This window comes from Corylus avellana, chromosome ca9 (genome assembly GCF_901000735.1).
Source record: "Corylus avellana chromosome ca9, CavTom2PMs-1.0".
Lineage (NCBI taxonomy): Eukaryota > Viridiplantae > Streptophyta > Magnoliopsida > Fagales > Betulaceae > Corylus > Corylus avellana.
Window position 1 is genome coordinate 13,631,936 of NC_081549.1, and position 24,027 is coordinate 13,655,962.

Below are 24,027 nucleotides of genomic sequence, written 5' to 3' on the forward strand. Positions count from 1 at the left end.
AAAAAAAAAAACAGAGAAACTGAGAGAAGAAAATCAGAGAGAAATGGTATAGAGAATCAAAAGAAATAAAAAAATGTAATTTTTTTAAAAAAAATGGAGAAACGGTACAGAGAAGGGAGACGACATAGAGAAAAAAAAAATCATTTGCATTTGCAAAAAAACTGTACCATAAGAATCAGAGAGAAAATAGAAAGAGAGATAGAACGAAATATAGAGTCAAAGAAAAGAGAAACACACACACACACACACACACATATATATAGAGAGAGAGAGAGAAATATAGAAGAATCAGAGAGGGAGAACGAAATTTAATCCCACAAGTGAGGTTTTTTGTGGCAATTTACATAATTAATTTAATACCATAGGAAATGATTAGTTAAGGCACTCATTTTTGAGTGGCTTATCTAACCCTGTGTGTATGAGATTAGTAGTCCCATGGAAATAGACTATTCCTAGGAATAGAGTGTTACCAAACAAAGGACAAGCTATACCTAGTGTTAACTAGTCCAATCAAAGAGTTTATTCCGCAAACCAAACGGGGTCTAAGTGTAAAACTTATGGCAATGCATGTTTAGCCTTATTTTGCAACTAAGATTAAAGGGGCTACGGTCTATTAATACCAAAGTTGTTAAAATAAAAATAAGTTAGCCATATTGTTAAAAAGAAACAAACTTGCTCGTGCTTTCCATGTTATATTATATTATTGATGTTTTTTTTGCCTTTTCATATTATTGATGTTTGATAAGTCTTTATAAGATCATTAAGGGTCCTAGTTGAGTTGGATAATGGGTTTGAGTAGAATTTTTAGGTCTTTCATGCATTATGGTAGTCATTGAACATTCCAGTGTATATGCTGAACGTTCAAAACTTGTTGGCCAAATGTTTGGCCTAGATACCAAACGTTTGATTAATGCAGTAACCTGCATTATTAGGGTTTTCATTATGTAATTAAGGTTTTTATGTGCAAAAGTTAGTATTTCTAATATGTTGGTGCTTAAACATTAGAATATGATTTGCAGTGACTTAATTGTTAAGATGTCCGAGAATGTGAAAATCACTTGAGCTAAGTAAATGATCAAAGAAAATAGCTCTAGTGACCTCATTTTTTAGGTCGGCTCGCTTCGAGGTTGGCCGTGAACCAGGGTGGCTACCTCCCCCTCCCATCCTAGGTGATGGTGGAGAAAGGATGTCTCTTTTCTACGCCACCTCAACAGACAGTCCGTTAAAAAATCAACCACTATGAAATCTGGAGAATAGGTCTCACTGCCCCAAGTTGCACTAATGCACCAATAACTACTGCAAACAGAGAGAGATGTTTGCTGGCTGAAAAAAGAAGTAACTTCTCATTGTCAAACCGTTTGATCAAACTAATCATATTTTATCCCCTAGTATAGGCCATACAAGTACAAGGCCTTAACAATCAACAGTGGGTCGATTTTGAATTTTTAACAGTAAAAAGGTGCCTTTTGAGATAAATAGTCTGAACAGTTTTCAGCTTCTATCTAAGTAACAGTTTCTTTATTGACATGAAACAAAAGTTCATCCCTAATTGAGAGTTCTCTAAGTATTCCTCACGGCAAACAGAAGCTATTCTGCATATACAAAGCTTGAAAGAGAAACAGATTGCCAAACAGAAAAAGCTTCTTATAATTTTTAACTGTCAAAATGCTCACTGGAAAACCACCCCTTCACCAGAATGCTCTCGAAAATCATTTGGCAGAAGATGAACCTGAAGAGAGTCTTTGACTCCGTGCTTTATCAGCTCTTTCCAAGTAATCTTGATGGGACTGATGTTTTGTTCCTACAAGGGGGCAGCAATTTATTAGGTTGAGCAGATAAATAACAACAGAAGTTCTCTCTCTCTCTCTCTCAATAACAGCAATTTATGTATTATTGCGAGCAGTAAAAGCATAAAGGTAGACTAGCATGCAGGTATAGGACCCATCACTAAATATTCCAAATCCTCAAGGATTATATACTGAAACAAATCCAGTTCACCTTTGAAAAGATACTTTCACACGGTAGAGTAAGATAATTTAGGCAATTTTGTCAGTGGGTATCAAATAAAAACGAACACTTCAATAAAAAACATTAAAATGCCAACAGTCACATGAATTTTCCTATAGAAGTGACAGTTTATAACGCACGCATGACCTGCATTACATGACACACAACAAAAGATACCAACATTACAGGTTTCCAATACTTCCCAACTGATTTGCAAACTGAAACGGGTACTAGATAAGTAGATATATTCTGAGCCCAAGAAATATCATATCATTGTTAGGCATCGTAGAAAAGGGTTTCAATAATAAGAATGAATATTTATTAGCTAGATAATTAAGGTAACATACTGCGGGTTACAGATGTAACTTCCTAGCTATCAGTGATGATGGAAAGGACAAACTCACTGCATAAAACAATTTCACACTGATGCATAGATTTGTTCAACACATAATAACAACAGTTTATGAATCCAAAGTACAAATTCATTTATTAGTTGTATAGATCAAAAGGAGGTTTAAGGTAATCTACATCACCGAAATAATGCAGGAGGCAATTTGGGAAATGACAAGTTGCTGCCATAGGTAAGGCTATGCCTTAGTTGCATAGACAGTACTGCTGGCATATTCTATGGTGAAAGCTATACCATCTGTACTTACAAGACTGCCAGTATACTGATCGTGGACTACAGCTATTTAACACAGATAGAGATACTATTACTAGTGCATTGGATGGGCACCAGAGCTACTGAAGAGAGGGAAGCACCTTTGATGAACTATACCAAAGATTCACCATTAGTTACTCAGAAAGCAAAGTTTTTATTAAAAACTTTTTAAGGACATATAGACCAATCAGGGCATTGCGCTCACTGGAAAAGCATCAAAGAGCTCTTGAGGACCTAAAGCAGGCTGTGATTGATGAACCTGTATTGGATTTGCCAGATCACATTGAGCCATTTGAAGTACACAAGGATGCATCAGACTACGTCATATGCAGTATGCTATTATAACAAGGTAAACCAGCAGCATAAGAGACTAAAAATCTCAATGAGACCAAAGGCAGGAGAAAGTGATTTCATCTGGTTATGTTATTAATATTAACTCAATCTTAAAACTATGTCGGAAGTATATTGTACCGTCACACGCGGTATACCAAGAAAAGAACACCACTGGCCTAAAAAGAAGACTGGACAGTCCAACATCAAAGAATTCTGTTTTATATCTTTTGTCACTATAACATCGACAACCGTACCTAATATAACTTGTGGTTAGTTTAAGAAAGAGAATGATGCCAAAAGTTTCAAGACGATTTTGAAGTAGGTGGTCAGAAAGCAACTTGTGGTGCATACAGCTATCAAATCTAATCGAAAGCAAAACAACTAATAAGATGGATAGACAAGAGATCATAATTTGATACAAATAAGCTGCCAGAGTCCAGGAAAACAAAGCCAACCGGGGAATCCCTAGCTCTCCTAGCCAGGAACTCACTCAAAAGTAAATCTAAGAATCCACTTGAATCTACAAAATAAGTAAGATGGTTCTTGCTTTTTTCCTTTTTTCTATTTTGTTTCAATTTGAATGCATATTTTCATAGGTTCAGATTACTATTCCATTTTCTTTTCCTTTTATTCTTCTTCTAAGATTCACTTAAATTTAGCCTTTTATTATCATAAATCATTCCTGCCAGACTAGTTACAAATTATCATATCAAATGCTAGACAATTATATTTTTTAGCATATTAATAATTACCTTTAGTTCAGATAAACATCATTTGTCTTATTCTCAGATAATGCCAATGATAAATAACTTGGATCTGAATAAGTATAATAATGTACTTGATATCTTTCAATAGTTATCGTGCATTTTAGAATTACTCAAATTTTTACCATTTTTATACCGGTGTGTAATCCATATCCTAGCTAAGTGCAATTACACGCCTGAACAGAATTTGCTTCCTTGCATATTCACCAACCACAAATAATTAGGGCTAACGACTTGTTGAAGATAAATAATCAATTCTAAGCTTTATCATAAGAAATTTATAACTTTGATAACATTCATATATTCAATATCAAAATTAACCATTGGGTATTGCCTCCAAAACCTAATTAGATCCTTTCACAAATGGGTCCTAATTTCTAATTTGTACTTAAAAAATAATGAAATTCTAAATTTCAACAGGTGCTAAGGGGAGAGTATTTTTTTTTTTTTTCGCTTTCATTTTCCAGAAATCCCTATCCAGCAATTTTCTCACCAACCAAGCAACATTTTTGTTCAAATCGAAATGCTGGAGTAGTAAAACAGTAAGTAGTAAAAGAAAAACGTAAGAACCTCTGCTCATGAGGAACCAAGGGACGCTGAAGACGACGGTGATAATGGCGATGCCGGCCATGACGTGCTTCTTGTCCCCACTGTAGAGGAAGCGCTCCATTCTCGATCTGAAACCCCCTCCTCCTCCTCCCCCTGTGTTTCCGCCATTGGTTTTTGCCTCGCTGCTCATTTTCCTTCTTTCCAAATTTCCTCCACTTTCTCGCACTTTCTCGCTAGGTTTCCCGCTGGCAGCTGTGCCCTGATTATGGTTGTACACTGAGTCGGCGAAATAAGTTGGGGTTGTGTTTGGCTATTGGTTTATAATATCCTAACCAGGTGCTGGACGAATGATAGTAGCTGTATAGCCGTCCATAAAATTGTTTCGTCCGAAAATATTTTTAACGAAATCATTATTTTTTAAAATATTTTTCGGCGTTAAGATTTTATGGAAAATGGGCGACAGCATGAAAGGCTAATGACTTTTGGTAACTCTCAGCAAGGTCTAGTGATTTGAGAAGGATAATCTTAAATTCAAAAAATAGTTTGAGGTTTTTAAAATGAAAAACTATTTTATGAAAATTAAAGAAGTTGTTTTGGTCAAATAGAAAATGTTTTCAGCTTAACAATTATCTTTCGTCACACCAAACACTAAAAAATACACAAAATATTTTTCAAAAATTATTTTACGCCGAAAATAAACAAAGCCTAAATTTCATTTCCTTCTCTAAATATAGAGAAAACTCTTAAAAATTTACTTGCAACAATCAAGGAAAAAACTCTTATACTTATTTTATTAAAAATAGAAAGTTTCCTCTTTCTTCTCTCTTTTCCCTATCATTGATTTAAAAGAATATTTAAATAGTATATGAAAAGAATAAGGAAAGTTGTTATAGAGTTTATTTGAATAGAAAAGAAAAAAGTAACTTGGTTTTTAAATTTTAAAAAATCTAAAGAAATGCTTCCTGAACCATAGAAGATCCAAGATTTTTTTAAAAAAAGACTTATTGCATTGATTTATTGGTTTGGGCCTTTTTAAAATGCGTTTATAAATTTTTATTTTTATTCTTGCATTAAGAAATAATGAAACCACCAAAACTTCATCCATCCTAGTCATGGATATATCGCCCAAGTTGAGGTCCATAAGTAGTAACAATTATCCTATTAAGACTCTTCCTGCTACGGCTCCCTTATAGGGATGCCTTCGTATAAGCAGAAGTACAAATAAAACATTTACCTAGGGGTGGAAGTTTGATAATTCGGTTACGAAAATGAGGTTTTCGCATTTCACACCGTCATTGGCCCATTCTACCAACTTTTTGTTCCATTACCGAATAGCAGTCGATAATATCGGTTTGGTAATATCAATCGATAATGTTGGTTCGGTAATATTGGTCGGTAATGTCAGTAAACAAATAAATGAAAAATTGGTCTGCAAAGTCGATCAGTAAAGTTGGTTAGGTTAGAAAATGTTATTCCACCTACCGAACCGAGTTTGTCGAAAATAAAAAAAGTCTACCACCTACTAGCCATCGGTTAAGCGGTGTCGGTAGGTGTCAGTCAGTTCTTTGTCGGTAGGCTGTCGATAATCAGTAGGTAATTAATTTGCCCACCCCTACACTTACCAATAGCTCACCAAGTCAAGAAAATGAAAAAAGAGGCACTTTTTTATTTTTATTAAATTATTATTCTAATTACATCGTTTACATAGTAAGCATTGTATTATTGCATAGATATGAAGAGACCCAATTCTTCAAGCCATTTACATTTTGCTACTCAAGGCCCCCATGCCAACCCTAGAATATAACTATACAAACGGGAGACTGAATTTTGGTTCATTCAGCGATGTTAACTAAATACAAACTTTTACGGTCAAACAAGGAATTCTTCTTATGAGAAAAGGGTTGGCTTAGGCCCACAGAGTAACAAAGGCTACGCCACATTAGCCGCCGCTGTGGTGCGATAGATCTCGTTGGCATAAGCTGAGGGAACATAGATTGCCTTTAACAGAGAACTGTGGCTCCGGCCATAAAATATATATACCAGTGCCCCCATCACCAACCATACAGAAACCCGGATCCATGTGGCAGCACTAGGAATTATATTTGAAACATCAAATTATCAGGTGATAGTAATGAACTGAACATATAATGAGTAATGTTACTATTCACACTCATTTATCACACTCATATGACATCGGTTGATGTGACGTGTTTTAAGTGACTTCTCATGTTACATCGAGCATAAACACGACGTGTCAACTAGTGTGATAAAGACGTGTTTGAAGTGACTTTCCATTTATCACACCTGTGTCACATTAGTTATAAACATGTCATGCCAGCCGGTGTGATATGCGTATAATGAATGAGTATGAAGAGTAGCATTACTCAATTAAAATTGTTTAATCAATATGTTCACCACTTTCAAGTGTACGCTCTTAAGTGCACAATCCTTGATGTGGTAGTGAAAATTACTATTAGATCTAAAATTCAATAACAGTTTTCATTACCATGTCAAAGAATGTGCACTTAAAAGTGCATGTAGCATTTCTCTTTTTATTTTTACACTCACCCGAGGTCAATTAGTAAATATGTGTTTATAAGAATGCAGGCAGCAGGTAGGAAGGGAACAAATGGGCAAGCAAAACCTGGGAAAAGAAAAAAACAGGATAACATAAAAAAGTTGCCTATGGCTTATTGAATGCATATGGGAAATTTATTTTAATAATCCTAAAATAAGTAGAGTTATATAAAATATAGTTGGGTATTTTCAATGGAAATAGTAGTAGTCCTAACAACAACAGTCAAAATGATGTACCTCCTGTATATCCAAAGCTGTGTCTAGCATCATCTTCGTCTATAAAAGCGAGCACAAGCAAACTACACAACAGAACAACTCCACCAGCTCCACACAATGTGAAGCGAAGAATACTGGTACAATCAATAGGGAGGGACAGAGTTATATGAAAATTGAAGAAAATTTGGGCCAAACCCAACAGGGGGGGTTTTGGGTGGTGCAAACTCAATGAACCCTTTTTTTTTCTTTTTGACATACACAAGATTCGATGATAAACATAAGCATTTTAGTGAGTCTCCAGATCAACTTTACTTGACCATATTGCTAATCAAGTTTTTTTTTCACCCATTAAAACAATTATAAACATGCCCAAATGAAATTTTGCATTGGAAGAATAATTCCACCATTTTGGTGAGTAAGCTACAATCTATAATTTAAATCTAGGAATTTTCCATGATCACATGGAGTTGAAGGCTTTGTTTTTCTCATTTAAGACAATTTACCAGAGTTGCCCTAAAGTTGGATGGAGGTGGGTATTAGTAAGACTAAGTTTGACAAAACAGTTTCTTGCTGGATGAGACTGGTAGAAATTTCTTAAGAATGGGATATTGGGGCATTTAACAATTAAAATGATGAACAACCTGAGCAATTAGTTGAAAGAAGAGTGAAAAGGTTCTGAAAAGTAGACTAACCTGGGAAGGTATTCAGCTGAAGTTGCAGAAGCAAGGATAAGAATACCTATACATAAAAGAGTTATCGCCCAAGCAGCAATTTTGCGCCTCTTTTGTTGCTTCTGCTCATCTGTTTAATTAATATGAAGACAAAAGAGGATATCAACCAGCAAATCCTAGAAAGTTGGAGGGTAGAATGTTAAATATTAAGTGGAATCTAAACTATAAGATTCATAATCAGTAAACGTCAAAGAGGCATCATTGGAATAGTAAGAGAACTTATTAAAAGCAAAAAGGATCGTTTACATTCTCCACAAGATAGAAAATCCCACTGCATAAACCAGGTATCACATCTATGAAAGGAAATGCTAAGTATTAACCATAAGAGAGCACTCTGTCCAAGAGTCTTTTGCTTATATATATATATATATATATCAACGCCTTAGGCAGCACTGATTGAGCTTAAATTTTCATTATCACTCTTCGTCTTATATTCATGTAAGCAAGTTTCTTCTCACACAAAGTGGAGAAGAAGTATTCATAGGTAGAACAAAGGGTGATCTTTCTTTTTCCTCCTTGACTACTTCCTGACCATTTGGAGGAACTGGGATTATCTAACCAGATGGCAGTTATCTGTGACCCAGCACATGCTTGATAACTAGTACCACCCTGCATTTCCCTGCATAATCGTCAAATGTGAAAAAATTCAAGGCCAAGCAGCAATTTGGTTCAACTAATGAGAACTTAAAAGGATGTTTACACCATTATATTTCATTTGAACACATTTTGGAATAATGTGTTCGAAATAAATCTGGTTATGTTGTCCTCTAGAATGTTGATGTGTCATACATGATAATCTCGTGATACACACTTTGCAATATTTATAATCACCATCAGGCTCTAGGAGGTAAGCAATTCATGTTTCTCCCAGCCTTTCCAACTATTAGAAAGGGTTTTCATTCATTCATTCTTTCAAGTACATTCAAACTCTTCCATTTTTCATTTTATTTAAAGAACCTCAAGCAACTTACCTGACAGCATTATTGTTCATGATTCTCATTGTGTTTTACCATAAAGATGCATTGAAATAACTTTGATGATCAAAAGCACCTTAGGTATCAACACAAAGTTTGGAAACAAATTTAAGTACTTAGGTTCATACTGTCAATAAAAGTACTCATGCCGTTTTTATTTTTTTATTTTTCCCAAGTAAATAACTGGTGAACTTGATGGGCGGGTAGCCTTAACAAGATGTGCAGGTAGTAGGTAAGCCTAAAGGCTGTTTCTTTCCTTCAGTGGAGATGTCAATTGGCTTTCCTTTTTAAGAGTACATGCCATTGTAGACTTATCCCCCATGAGTGGTGTGGAGACCCCTTACTACGGGTTTAAAGCACAACAATGGAGAGCATGTAAGCCAGTATTACCTTGAGCTGCTCCCTTCTCAATTAGAGGATATCCAAGTAAAGCATCTCCTTTGTCATGTAAGTTATTACTATGACAAGAGCCAGCAGGATTTTTAACATTATCACAATCGACTTCCTGAATATCACCACTGAACCGTGATGACATTGAGTCAATGGATTCATGAAGTGATGATGGAAGTGGAACCTCATCTGGTGGAACATATCTGAGTATCAAAACCGAAACTGCAACAGTGGTAAATGCAAGCAGTGTACCCACACTGACCTGTACCCAAAAAAATAAAAATAAAATATATAACAAGGATGTTAGATACCCTTCAGCTATCTCCAGTTCATACACATAAGTCCACATACCATCCCCGCCAATTGTGAAACGTCCATAAAGAATGCCAGAGCCGCTGCAAAGATACCAGTTGTAAGGGTACTCTTCAATGGAATCTGGGTGCGTTCACTGATGTCTGAAAAAAATGAAGGCAACAGTCCATCTCTAGCCATTGCCATAAGAATTCGCGGCTAAAAAACAAGAACAAATTTAAATTTATTATGCAGACCAGATTCCTATTTTGCCATGAAAAAAAAAAGCAAACTAATCTCCATAACCAAATAACATTTTGAAGCAGATAGACTACAAGGAAGGGATAAACAAAACTAAAAGCAATATAATCTTCATAGTCAAATAACATTTCGAAGCAGATAGACTTAAAGGATGGGTGGGATAAACAAAACTATCATGGGATCTCCACAAACTTAAAACATAATATAACAAGAATTGAACTACAATTGTTTTAAAAACCCCATGGATTGTACACCTTCCTCATGTTTCCAGAGCACAAATTTATCAGAAGAAGTGCACTGCAAATTATTTCCTCTCAAACAGTTCCCCCAAAGATCCAAGTACATTATCATGTCACTTCTCTTTTGATACTTTACTTTATCTAGGCCCATTAATATTGCATTGAATTCAGTATCATTTCATGCTGAATGCTCTATCATATAACGGAGACTCCCTGCAAACTCCATTTTAAAATAATTATACTTCTCTGAAGCCTTTCTGCGGATTCTGATAATGAGCCATGCTGAATCCTAGCACTATTGATTTATTACTTATTTGTAGTTCAATTACTACCTCCTGAAAATTCTTTATCTTTCCTTTGCATTGATCTATTTATTATTTTATGGTAATTTCCTTTTTCCACAAAATTTAGATCTCAAGTTTTTACTAAGTTGGATTGAATAAGACCAAGAAATATTAGACAATTACTTCCTGTATGCCAGTTTCATTATGGCTGTACAAGCAAGAACTCTCATACAGCAATCTTGTAAAGCTTGCTACAACATTTGCCGCATGTTTAACTCAAGATCAAACATGACAATTGCAGAACAATCCAAAACAAACCAAAGGGTAATCTAAAAAGTAATTTTAGTTAGGACTTCTGAAAGCTCGTTGATTAAATTCCACGCAGTAATTGATGAATATGCTAAAGCACAAATTGAAAATACATACTCATGTACCTGAGGAAGAATTGAACCCAGCAAACTTGCAAAGAGAGCAGTGACTGCCCCAGTTGTTATTATGTACCTGCAATAGGAATAATGCAGCTTGAAACCAAAAGTTTAAACATGTAATGCCATCAAACTTAGAGAATGTCTATACCACAAACTAGAAAAAGTAAAGTATCAAGCTTACACTGCCCATTGCACACCATAGCTAGCAAATGCTGAGGAGATAGGGGTGTCCGGATCCAAGGCATAATATGGTACTAAACCAACAATAACAGCAGATACAAGCATATACAAAATACAACATAGAGACAATGCCAATGCTATCCCAAGGGGCAAATCCCGTTGAGGATTCTTCACCTGCAATGAACATTAAGAAAAAAATAGAATAAGGTTCCAAATATTTCAAGGAATGGCCTAACAATGCCGGAACATTTCATGACGGCCAAATAAATGAATTCCAAATAAAGCAAATCATTAATATTTGAGGGATGAGGAGTCAGGTTAAATCACCAATTGTTTCAAAAGCTTAAGTTGTTAAAAAAATGAGAATTTAATTATTTAATTAATATTATAACGCTCTCCCTTATGTGATAAACCAGACAACATGTAGAATATTTTAACTAAAAATAGAGGGTGAATTGTGGAGATAAGATTCAAACTCAAAACCTCCAATCTGATAACTTGTCAAATCTTCAATTGTTCTAAAAGCTTAATTCACCTTTCATTTCAATTAAATGTTTTATGTGTTGGGCCTCACTTGTTGAGGGAGAGTTTGAATTCATACGTGAGGGAAGCATTAGAATATTGATTAAATGATTAAATTCACAATTTCTTATTAACTTAGGCTTTTTGAATAATTGGTAATTTAGCTTGGACCAGAGTAAAGGTTTTGAGTTTGATCTTTGACTCTATAGTTTAATCCTCATTTCAGTTAATCATTCCACTTGTTAGGCTTCCTTTGTTGAGAGGGAATTTGAGCCCGAATGTAAGAGGAAATGTTATATACTAATTAAATGATTAAATTCATCATTTCCTATCAGCTTAAGCTTTTTGGACAACTAGTGATCTCTTAAAACGCTATGTTCTCTTGCTTCGTTTTTCTTTTCTTCCTCAGCCCTAGCGATGGCGCGTGTAGGTGTTGCACGCTAAGGTCCGATGAGTTTGTTATGGAACATCGCTTCTCTATTGAAGCAAAAACCTTCTGCCTTTCAGCAAAGGAAGGGTGTCTTGAGTTTCGACTGGAGGAAAAAAGGAAAGGGTTTCTAGGGGTCATCTTTGTGAGTCAACCATGCGCCTCCTGGTTGGTGGATACTGTGAAGGAGGCGAGTCATTTACTGCTGAAGGCTGACATCGCCAAGTCTTACCGTGAGGGTGGTGAGAAGGCTTTTATGGTTCATGGGTGGGAGAACAAGGCAAGAAGGTTCCTAGAGGTAGCCGCCTTTGCTAAGGGTTGTCGTAAAGGAGTCATATGGCTCCCAAAGGGCCGTGGTGGGCGGGGATGGCATCGGTTTGCGAGTGAGTTGCGGCGGATTTCATCAAATTCGTTGACAAGACATTTTGTTTAAAAGTTTTGTATCTCATCATCATCATTTCATGTTACTACAATTTCATCAATGTACACAATCAAAGTTGTTACCTTTCCTTGAGTGGAGTGTTTGATAAGGAGTGTATGATCAACTTGACTTCTTTTGTAACCAAATCTTTGCATAGCCAAAGAAAACCGCTCAAACCATGCTCTCGGAGATTGTTTTAGACCATACAAAGCCTTCTTTAATTTGCACACTTTACCATAAAGGATGAATCTTCAAGTCTAAGAGGAACCTCCATATATACTTCTTCTACATCTCTATGAAGGAATACATTTTTCACATCAAATTAGTGCAAAGGCCAATCCAAATTTGCTGCTACAGAAGTAGAACTCTAATTGAGTTCATCTTTGCTACCAGAGCAAATGTTTTCTCATAGTCAATTCCATAGGTTTGTGAAAAACCTTTTGCAACTACTTTGGCCTTGTACCATTCCACTAAACCATTAGCCTTATGCTTGACAGTAAACAACCACTTGCATCCAATTGCCTTCTTCCCATTAGGAAATTTAACAAGATCCGGTGTACTATTTTTGTGAAGGGCTCTCATCTCTTTTTGCATGGCTTTCCTCCACTTTGGATCACTAAGTGTCTTTTGTATATTTTTTGGAATAGAGACAAACAACGATTTAGACATAAAAGAACGATATGATGGTGAAAGGTGCTGATAGGAAACAAAATCAGATATGGGATGGTGAGTGCATGACCTAACTCCTTTGCGGTATGCAATAGGTATTGAAGGATTTAGATAAGGTATAGAAGTAGTACTACCTGAGTCAGGATTAGATGTTTGGATGGTGTCCAGAGTAAACTCTCAATTCTTCCACAGGTAGCACATGCGACTCATTAGTAGGATCAGTAGCAAACTATTAGCAAGCGATTGTTGTTTGTCTTGATCTAGCACAGGAGTAGAGACAGGTAATGGTGTAGAAAACTCCTCTTCACTCAGATTCTCTCCCTGAAGAGGAGTTCGGGTTTAGGAGAAATATGGTTGTGTTTCAAAAAAGGTGACATCCATCGAGACAAAATGTTTTCACAATGGGGGATGATAACATTTATAACCCTTATGTGTAGGAGAGTAACCCACAAAAAATACATACGAGGGCACAAGGATCTAACTTACTCCGAGCTGGATCATGAATATGGACAAAACACACAACCAAACACTTTTGGAGAGACACCTTTTGAAGTAGAGAAAGGTGGGGACAACACCTCAAGGGGTGTTTTGAAATCTAAAACACGGTAAGGCATCTTATTGATGAGATATGCAGGGGCGAGTGAGGTGTCCCCCCAATAAGATTTGAGAACACGCATATCAAGCATTAAGGATCGCATTACTTCTAAGAGATGTTGATTCTTTCGCTCAGCAACACCGTTTTGCTAGGGAGTATTGACGCAAGTGGTGGTTTGATAGATAATGCCATGTTCACAAAAATACGTATCGAGATCTCCCAACATATACTCACCTTGAATGTTAGAACAAACAATTTTGATGGAGGTATTAAACTGTGTTTGAATCATTTTGTGAAATAATTGAAACACAAAAACCTGTCTTTGATACTATGTTAAATCACCAATTATCCCAAAAGCTTAAACTTATATAAGAAATGGTGAATCTAATCATTTAATTAATATTTTAACACTTTGTCTCACGTGTGGGCTCAAACTTCCCCTCACATGAGCCCAATTCGCGGACTATTCAATTGAAATGAAAGGTGGATAAAAGAGACAAGGTTCAAACTCAGACCTTGACTCTAATACCAAGTTGGAAAAAGAGAAAAAATGGAAAGAGGAAGAACAACATTTTATTCGATGATGTTTCTAAAATAGAAAAGAACTACCAACTATTATGGAAATACACTAATGGAGATTACAATCCTAATAAAATCAGAATAAAATCCTAGCATATCAGAAGTTTCTATCTTCAACATCTTGCCAATAAAGGGAAGATGATGATTGCAATGAAATAATCAAACAAACTTCAATTATCACCAAAGCCAGGGGTAAGAGCGTTTACATCAATGGTAAGGCGCAAAATGTAAGCAATTAAATATAAAGTCCTCTAAGACTTAACAGAACAGACAATATCAATTCACCATACAACAAGATTCATACCTCCTCCGCTGTGCTGGTCACTGAATCAAAACCAATGTATGAAAAGAAGACTATTGCAGACCCACTGAACACCCCGTTGACTCCAAATGTAAAGTACCTAAAGTGTAAGGTACAAAATGTGAGTGTGAACAATAATTGGATATAAGAGAAAATAGTCAAAATGAAATACCCATTACCCGTTGGGAAGTTCATATCCAACCCATCCAGTTTTGAAACCTAAATATCCACCAGCTATTATGATGAAAAGCAACACACCAACGTTAACCGTAGTAACAATGGTTTGTGCCAATGAACTCTGAAAATTTACATGATTTCCGAAAGGAGGTAAGAAAATTTTACAAAGTGGGAATAATCCAAAGACAGATTAAAAGGATTACAATTTTCAAATAGAAATGAAAAATGTGTACCTCCTTGATTCCAATACACAAGAGTGCAGTGACAATAAGAACTAATACTGCTGCACATGGATCAACTACAATACCAACCCCAGGTATGGAGTGGCGGGCCAAGAAAGCAGGCAATTTGTCCTCACCTCCGAAAAACAAGGCCTAAAACAATACAAAGAAGGATGACATAATTGCATCTATTGGGAATGAGGACATTCCACGTTTTACAGTCCATAATAATCATACCCACGACAAATAAATGAAGCAAATCTTCAATAATAATCATAATAACTCTACAAGCTCCATTCAATTCAAAACTGAGCAAGCGATCATTCTCTTTTACTGGCTCTAGCAGAATATGTGATATATCTTTGTCCTTCTCCTTTAAGTAGTTCTCTTTCAAGTTTGGATCATGATTCCTGTTTTCAGTAAGGGTACTGACTCTCTCAAATTTGGACAATCCAATCTCTCCTTTACCTATATTATTAGGATGAGTAATTTTACATAACTGAATCAGATTCATTATAATATATTCAATTTTAAATTCCTGGCTTTGTCGGGCAACAATTTGGGTGCAATCAGTGATTTCGGAAAGCAAAAAGTAGTAGGAAGAGTCTTCTGCAGCTTCCAGGTTATGGCATTATTTTTGTGTGTGTTTTTTTTTTTTTTTTTTTTTCTATTCAACATCATACAAAAATGAAAGAGGGAGGAGGGAAGAGTGGGGTGAAATTAACATCCCAGAGATTATACAGAGACACGGCTACCAACCTAATATCCAAATACATATAAGTTGACGCCATAAAATACTAACTAATAAAACATATCCAAATCCAGGATGTTATATGCGCCAATATCTAATTTCTTAAAGACAAAATACTAGCAAAGATGATGGGATTATCATGCATCTCACTTGTTTGTATTCATAACTTTAATGGCTATATGGCACTCCCCTCGGATGCCTACACAAAATAGCTAGAAGCCATGACCAAATAACAAGGTAAGAAAGTGCATAATTTTTTAAGACTTAAGCTTTTAGGGTGATGCTAAAAAGGATGAGCAGTTTACTTTCAAACCTTGAGGTATAATGTCAGCATCAACTGAGGATGGCATTATAAATACTCAATATTCGACTGTACCCTTTATTTGTTTTATATGTCTATAACTGAAAATTTTGCTCCTATTATCTGAAGTTGTATGTCATTTTTTTAAAAGTAATTTCCATGATACAAATATATGTCAATCAGGAATCACAACAACACAGCCATTCAAATTTAAGGTTATACATTTTCTGGTAGTGGTTACCAACTTCTGCAACTTTATTTTGTGTACACTGACCTCAAACAAGATTAATCAGAATGTTATGACATGAATCATAGGGTTTACAGGTAACTCTTCTATTGATATGGAAGGAAGACATTGACCAAAGGATATTCTAATTTTTTTTTTTTTGTACATAATTCTTAATACAATCTCATCTTCCGAGACGAGATTCAGCTATGTTGAAGAGGCACACTATCATCATTGCCATCGTGTTGTAGTTGCCATAAATCCATCTATTAAGTGAGCGCTTGATTTTTCTTTCCTTTTTTCTTTTTTCCTCTTTGTGCTTTCCACTTTATTTTTTCCTCTTTTTGATAAATAATTCATTTAATTGAAAAGAGCATAAGGGTGCAACCCTAGTACATAGGATGTATACAAAGAGAGTACCCCTTAAATGCTAAAGGAAGAACAAAAATCCACAAATTCAGAAAAATTAGAAAACTGAGAAATATTATATGCCCTTGTCCAATTAAAATGCGATTTGACCAAGATGTTCTTGAGCTCTTCCTTTGTTTTCTCATGATCTTCAAAACATCTTGCATTTCGCTCTCTCCATATGCTCCACATTAGGCACAACGGGGTTATCCTCCAAACATCTAGAACTGATCAACTACCCCAGTGACCTCACCAACTATCTAACACCTCTATCACCCTTATCAGCCTAACTCATTGGACTCCGAAGAGGGTAAAAATCGCACTTCATAATTCTATTGCCACTTCACAATGCAGAAGAAGATGATCTATAGATTCTCTACTTCTCTTATACATGCAACAACATTTCACCACTATTACTCTTCTCTTTCTCAGATTATCTAAGGTCAAAATCTTATCAAGAGCTGATGTCCACAAAAAAATTCGTTCTCAAAGGGACTTTAACTTCCCAAATATTCCTCCAATGAAATGAAAAACCCCCCAAAGTAGATAACTTGTGAAAAACTGACCACACCTCAAACTTCTTCCTCTTTGAAGGAATCTACCAAATACAATCCCCACCACCTCATCTCCATCTAAGGGAATATAACACACCAAAAAATGCAAGCACCAAATCTACCTCCCAATCCTGTACAGATCTTAAAAAAGATATATTCCACTGAATTACACCATTGGAAAACTGCATATTGTCCCCAACCCATGCCTCCTTACAACAAGCAATACTAAATAACTCTGGAAAAGCTTCCTCCCATAGATGATCCCCACGCCAAACATCATGGTATAACTGAATCTTAGATCCATCTTCCACTTCATATATAATAAATCTCGAGAAAACCCCCAACCCCCTCCTAATAGTTTTCCACACTCTACCTCCTTAGAATATCAATCTCCACTCAAACTATCATATTTTGCTTCCACTACCAAACACCATAATGCCTACCTCTCCGTAGCATACTGCCATAACCATTTACCCAAAGCTTGATTAAACTCAATCAAGTTTCTAACCCCCAAACCACCATATTGCATAGGAGAACAAATCGTCGACCATTGAACTAGATGGAATTTAAACTCCTCATTGATACCTCCCCATAAAAATCTATTTGCAGTTTCTCAATCCTATTAGCCACACCCAGAGGGATAGGAAACAAAGACAGATAATACATGGGCAGATTAGACAAAGTACTTTTGATCAATGTCAACCTCCCTCCCTTCGACAAATATAGCCTCCTCCAACCTGCCAGCCACCTTTCCATTTTTCCAATAGTACTATTCCAAATAGAAGTTGACTTATATGGCACCCCCAAAGGAAGAACCAAGTATTTCATTGGTAACAAAGCCACCCTACACTCAAATATTATGGCCAAACTTTCTATATCATCCACCTCTGCAATTGGAATGATCTTTGACTTCGACAAATTAATCTTCAATCCTAAGACCACTTCAAAGCATTAAAAAATAACTGGGTGGAGCACTATTAAAATCGACTTTCAAGGGCCCTGTAGACACTAGACTCCTAAAAAAAAAACATCTTAGATTATGAAGAATGTTCACCATTGACACATTTTTCTTCTCTTCTTTTCTTTTATTTTCCCTTTTTTGACACATTGAACTAAGCACCAGAAATGCTAACTACACGTGAGATGTTAATTACAAGGAGAAAAATATACAAACTAATTCCAGTAAAATATAATGGCACAGAAACTTCTAGTCATCAAAAAGAGATATATTTGTTTGTCTGTACATGTTGAGAACATCTAGACTATCATAAGTATTATTAGAATATATTCAAAGAATTAGTAGGCTATTGGGCAGATCAGATACCATAAAGGATTGTCATGACTTATACTTTCTATTATTTGTTCAATTTACAGTCAGTTCTTTCATATACAGCTACAAATGTAAAACAAAACAAAATTGAAAATACCCCACAATAGATGCATTGTTTTAGGTAAAGTTAGAGAAGATCTACTGCACCAGATTTGGGGTTATGCCACGAGCAACAGCTGCACCACCAATTGTGTATTCCAGAATCAGAGCCCAACCAACCAACCAAGCAAACCTGAGAGGAACCACAGTGTTTCAATTGCGCTGAAGGCATCACAAATTTTATAAACAAAAGATGGCCATTTACTTGATCTTTTTCTTTCTCTTCAACACAAACAAAATCATGCCCAAGCCACACACCCATCCCTCAAATTGTGTAAGGGACTGTTCTCAACCTTAAACGTGAAGCAAAATACTTTAAAGTCTGTCTGAAAATTTTCAAACATTATCCCAAAGGTAAAACTGAAGCACTCAAATTGGTGGCTTATTCAGGCCGAACAATTAAAAATCAGTGGTTTCACATATCAAAAAATAGCTGCCCCCATAAGAATTCAAGGATTTTCTCATAATGCGATCTGATGTTAGTCAATAATAGTTCACTAAGATAAGTATTGATAGTGTCATTAGGTACTCCAAGAACATCAAAGTTACCCTTCTCCAACACATATGTATGTATAATGATAGGCACTCCCAGCAGATGGACAACGACATGCAAGCTCCGCATAACAAAATGCTGAGAGTCCCGCAGCTAGTCCAGCAATCAGAAACGAAATAGTAAGAGCAGGTCCTGAGTGCTCTCTAGCAACAGTTCCAACAAGAATATACACTCCAGCTCCTATGGTTGCACCAGCTCCTGATTGAAAAGAAAGTCCACGTATTAGCATTATGCATGTAAACCTACAATCAGTAATTTGAATGAGAAAAGGTATTAAAACTCTAAGCATAAATTGGCAACATTTTGACATTAGGTAATGTGTTTGGGAGGTTAAAATCACAAAAAGTCAAAAACAATAAATGCTTCCCCACAATACCAAAGAGTATTAAAAGTTCCACACACCAGTACAACAATGTGATGATTCAGGTCAGATTACCCAGAACACCAATGTTACAAGTCTTTTGATGGAAGGAGTGGCAAATGTCTGTTGGTAGGTTGGATATTGTTAGAGAATTGTCACACGTGTCTTTGAAGAGGTTATGTTAGTTACAACTGCTTGAGGGTTATGTTAGCCTACGGGCGATTCTATTGTAATAAATGTAATTAGTATAAATAGGCCAAAGCTTATTATAGTTTGGCATGGAAGCATTCAGTTTCATTTGTAATCAATTAGCTTAGCATTCGTAGATTTGTTTAGCTAGCTAATCCTCAAGTGTAGAAGGAGGTATTACAAGTGGCTTGAATAAGAATCTGTTTGTCTTTTCCAGAACAATCCTCTTAGCCAAACACTAGTTTTCTCTTATTTTTCTTGTAAGAGTAAATTGTGTGTTACAAGTGGTATCAAAGCCGTTCGATTCCATGGCCTTAAAGCTTTTCAAATTTGATGGGCGTAATGCATCAGCCTGGGTAAGTAATGCCAACAAATTTTTCTACTTTGAACAAACAATTGCGTATATGAGAGTGCCCATAGCATCATGCTACATGGGAGGGGAGGCGTTAATCTGGTTCAGGAAAGCAGAAAGATCGGATTTTGAAACATGAGAAGAATTTGTAGAAGCCCTTTAAGAAAGATTTTCGCAAGAGTGGCAGCAGCAGCAGCGAGAAAATGACTTGATATCGCAGATAGTTGAAAAAATTGCAGAAATCCAGAAATTTTTTCAAGAAATGAGAGAGAAGAACGATTTTCGATGTTCGCAAGATTCACAGCAACAAGAAGAAGACGAAATTATATTGTTAGATGATGATTCAAAGGCCGGCACTCCAGTGGAACCAAATGATGAGACAGAGATCGTGAGTGATCCTGTTGTTGCGGCTGTGAGTCTTGAGGAAGAGATGGGCGATGGCTCTGATCCAAAGCCATCTGCAGCTCTTCTTCAGTTGCCTCTGGAAAGAGCGGTGAGTGGAACATTTGGCCGCAGTGTTTTTGAGGTGGATTATGTGCGTCTTTGAGGATTTACATCTATATGGGGAAGAAGACCCGAGATGGAAGATGCAGTTGCTGCGGTACCTCGTTTTCTGCAGCTTCCTGTTCAAATGCTAATCGGTGACCTGGCTGTAAACTATTGTCGTGATCGTGTCCATATGGCTTTGGCTGAGATAGAACTTGTGAAGGTGAAGCCATTTGATTATGAAGCAGCAAGAAAAGAGGAAATACTGAGGCATCGATGGTGTTTTGATCCAGGCAAGCAATCCTACTTTGTTGAATCTGTGAAGCTTAATTGTTCTTCAATCTCTTGGACAACTTATCATTTTAAGTTGCTGAAGTATCTGGTTGGCTTGAGGCATCGATGGAGCTGGAAGAAAAAGAATGTGGGGAGGTTTAGGTGTCGGACTGCATTGGGCCTTGAGCTGCATTGTGTTTCTTTAGCAGCTTTCTTTCAATTGCATACAACCAACAGAAGGTGCTAGTGTGCGACAGACTAAGACTAAAAAAGTGGAGCATATCTCAAAGTGTGAGGAGAGTTGTGTGTGCTGTCACTGTTGTGTTGCAAATGGTGGAATTGGGCATTGTGAAAGTCAGACTTGGGCAGTGTGTGTTCACGCTAGCTGGCTTAGTTGGGAAGCTTTTCATCGGTTGAAATCATCCTACCCACACCTTGTGGGCAAGGTGTTTTGAAGAGAGGGGGTAGTTGTTACAAGTCTTTTGATGGAAGGAGTGGCAAATGTCTGTTGGTAGGTTGGATACTGTTAGAGAATTGTCACACGTGTCTTTGAAGAGGTTATGTTAGTTACAACTGCTTGAGGGTTATGTAACTTATGTTAGCCTACAGGCGATTCTATTGTAATAAATGTAATTAGTATAAATAGGCCAAAGCTTATTATAGTTTGGCATGGAAGCATTCAGTTTCATTTGTAATCAATTAGCTTAGCATTCGTAGATTTGTTTAGCTAGCTAATTCTCAAGTGTAGAAGGAGGTATTACAAGTGGCTTGAATAAGAATCTGTTTCAGTCTTTTCCAGAACAATCCTCTTAGCCAAACACTAGTTTTCTCTTATTTTTCTTGTAAGAGTAAATTGTGTGTTACAACCAATGATTCCAGGGAAAAAACAAAAACTTAAAAACGCTCATAAACATGACAAACAATCCAAAATCATGTGAAGGTCGGCAGAACAGAAACTTCAAATGAATTGCCTCACAGCACAATCTAAAAACAAAATGTGACGAACTAATGCACATTTCAATACAAAAATTAGAAAACTGGTAATATACTATTAAAACAAATAAACCCAGTAACAAAAAACTACTCACTTAACGGAAGAAACGGCAAGATAAGAACATAAATACACAAGAGAACAAGCCCAGATAGCCAAACATCACAAACTTTAACTGTGCAATTTCAAAACGCAGTTCTAAATTGGGGAAGACGAAGAATTCAGTAGAGTTACCAATGGCAATGAGGTCAACAGCAGACAATTTCCTGGCCAATTGAGTATGACCTTCTCTCCGCACATGAGCAGAATCAACATGCTTTCTCCTAATCAAACTTCCAAAACCCCAAGAACAATTTCCTGCACCATACCCCCCATTATTTTTCCTATCAGCAACCATACTCATCACCAAACCCTGCTTCGTTTTGTAAAAACAACAACAAAGCCACCGACCCGCTTTCTCTAACAAGGGAATTGCCCAGGAAGAGACAAGCGGAAAGAATTGAAAGAAAACCAGAGAAAATTCTGAGAGAGAGAGAATGGGGAAGAGGAAAAGCAGTGGCCCTGTTAACTCTGCTAGATATATTGTTAACTGTAATTTCAAAGATTCATCAATCATTCAAAGATTCTTCACTTTCCTCTTACTTATTTGGGTAGGCGCAGCGCAGATAAACGCAGTTCCAAATCTTGCGGGCTTCAAACCCCAAAACCAACCCCAAATTTTTATTTTTCACTTCGCCTTGCTTAATTTCTTTTATAATAGTAATTTAAGATGGGGTAATTTACAGGATTTCGTCCAAAAAATTGAACTATTATTACTATTATTAATCTGTCATCATGGAAATGAACTATTATTATTATTATGGTATTTGTATAATAAGTCCGTCAACCCTCCAAAATTTTTAAATCTCTAAGTTTTTTTTTTTTTCAAAAATTTATTTCCTGTGTCAATAGAAATAACAATAAAATCTTTACCATAAAAAAATTTTAACAGTCGTTAGTCAAATTCAAAACACACGGTTTTACCTCATTAAAATATTAATTTAATTTAAAAATAAATCTAAAAAAAATAAAAAATAAAAAGAAAGGATGGGGGTAACCGATCCATCCCATAGGGAGTGGTTGGCCACCCCAGATTTCTTTTCAAGTTGGAAGGCCTTCCCAAAGGCCAAACCCTCATTTTTTTTTTTTTGAGGGTTTTGGTAGAGCAGAGACTCTTTTGGAAGTAGAACCGGCTCCATCAGTGCAGGGGTGGCGAGAACCACCCCGGGCAAAATGGGTGGCTGGCCGCCTTGTAAGTGAATTGCATTTTGTCCCTTTTTCTTTTTCTTTTTTTTTTTTTTAAATTAAATCAATCAAAATTTAATATCTTAATGATGTGAAATGGTGCGTTTTGAATTTGACTAACGACTGTTAAAAATTTTTGATGGCAGAGATTTCATTGTCATTTCCATTGACCCCGTGAATAAATTTTCGAAAAAAAAAAAAACTTAGAAATTTAAAAATTTTGGAGGGTTGACTCAGGAACTTATTATATAAATACACTTATTATTATTATTAGTATTAGGAAAAAAGTACATGTTCTTTTTGTGTCCTCTCAAAATTGATGTATCTCTTAAAATTACTATCAAATTTGTGATAGATTACTATTAAATTTTGATTAAATATTAATTTTAAAAGCTACGTCAGTTTTGAAATGACACAAGGACATAAGAATGACATTTAGCATCAATGTCTCTCGATCTATCAATTGTATACATTTTTTTCTTAAATTACCAACAAAATGTCAATATCCCCTCTAAAGACATAAATACATTTCATAAAAATTCATAGAAAAAAAAAACAAAAAAAGGACAAAAAAAAAACACAACCTAAGGGGGTGGATCCACCCCCAAGACCACAAGGGTGGTTTAGCTATCCTTTCTGACCATATTTGGGAGTGGATGAACCACGTCATGGCCATTTGGAGGGGTATTTTTTGTTTTTAAACAAAAAAAATTTGAGGGGTGGGTTAAAATTTTTTTTTTCCTTTTTAAATATTTATAAAGATATTTTTGTTTTATTAAAAAAAAAAATTAGAGTTTTTTTTTTTTTTTTTGTTGGCAGACATTGACTTTTTTTTAATATTTTAAGGATGACATTAACAATGAAGTGGTAGTTTGGGGATAATACATAATATCTATCCCAATAACAAAAATTTAGTAATTCATCAAAAAAAAAAAAATAGTAAAAAAAAAATTTCAAAAATTTATTTAAAAAAAAGGTTACCAACAGGATTGTCGCGGGTCTGGTGGTTTAAGCCTTAAGGCAACAAAAATGTGTTAGATATTTGATCCATTCTTTCCAATTTAATGGCTTC

The 24,027-nt window shown here is 35.9% G+C and overlaps 2 protein-coding genes across 3 annotated transcripts; both read right to left on the reverse strand.

Moving 5' to 3' along the window:
* Positions 1 to 1,324: 1,324 nt before the first annotated feature.
* LOC132192049 (uncharacterized) lies at positions 1,325 to 4,605 on the reverse strand. Its single transcript, XM_059607238.1, has 2 exons — positions 4,336 to 4,605; positions 1,325 to 1,801 (listed from the first exon to the last, which is right to left on the reverse strand). The coding sequence occupies exons 1-2, from the start codon at positions 4,502 to 4,504 to the stop codon at positions 1,710 to 1,712; spliced, it is 261 nt and encodes an 86-aa protein (XP_059463221.1). The 5' UTR covers positions 4,505 to 4,605; the 3' UTR covers positions 1,325 to 1,709.
* A 1,355-nt stretch (positions 4,606 to 5,960) lies between these two features.
* On the reverse strand, positions 5,961 to 22,379 carry LOC132191439 (cationic amino acid transporter 4, vacuolar-like). Of its 2 annotated transcripts, XM_059606451.1 has the most exons (14): positions 21,906 to 22,379; positions 19,016 to 19,217; positions 18,515 to 18,599; positions 14,810 to 14,950; positions 14,579 to 14,697; positions 14,403 to 14,499; positions 10,887 to 11,059; positions 10,712 to 10,778; positions 9,554 to 9,712; positions 9,203 to 9,464; positions 7,800 to 7,908; positions 7,129 to 7,241; positions 6,883 to 6,958; positions 5,961 to 6,403 (listed from the first exon to the last, which is right to left on the reverse strand). In XM_059606451.1, the coding sequence occupies exons 1-14, from the start codon at positions 22,285 to 22,287 to the stop codon at positions 6,244 to 6,246; spliced, it is 2,145 nt and encodes a 714-aa protein (XP_059462434.1). In that variant the 5' UTR covers positions 22,288 to 22,379; the 3' UTR covers positions 5,961 to 6,243. The 2 variants fall into 2 exon arrangements, with proteins under 2 accessions (XP_059462434.1, XP_059462435.1); XM_059606452.1 differs by lacking the exon at positions 7,129 to 7,241 and having other exon boundaries at positions 6,312 to 6,403.
* Positions 22,380 to 24,027: the final 1,648 nt, after the last annotated feature.

Bases quoted from the DNA above. Each gene is read 5' to 3' on its own strand.
- LOC132192049 (XM_059607238.1), bottom strand. From the start codon at position 4,504: ATGAGCAGCGAGGCAAAAACCAATGGCGGAAACACAGGGGGAGGAGGA. The intron at 1,802-4,335 runs GTTCTTACGTTT...GCCCCCTTGTAG, and splicing joins TTGGTTCCTCATGAGCAGAG to GAACAAAACATCAGTCCCAT.
- LOC132191439 (XM_059606451.1), bottom strand. From the start codon at position 22,287: ATGATTGATGAATCTTTGAAATTACAGTTAACAATATATCTAGCAGAG. The intron at 10,779-10,886 runs GTAAGCTTGATA...TTCCTATTGCAG, and splicing joins TATGGTGTGCAATGGGCAGT to GTACATAATAACAACTGGGG. The intron at 6,404-6,882 runs GTGAGTGTAAAA...TATAATTCCTAG, and splicing joins TATTTACTAATTGACCTCGG to TGCTGCCACATGGATCCGGG.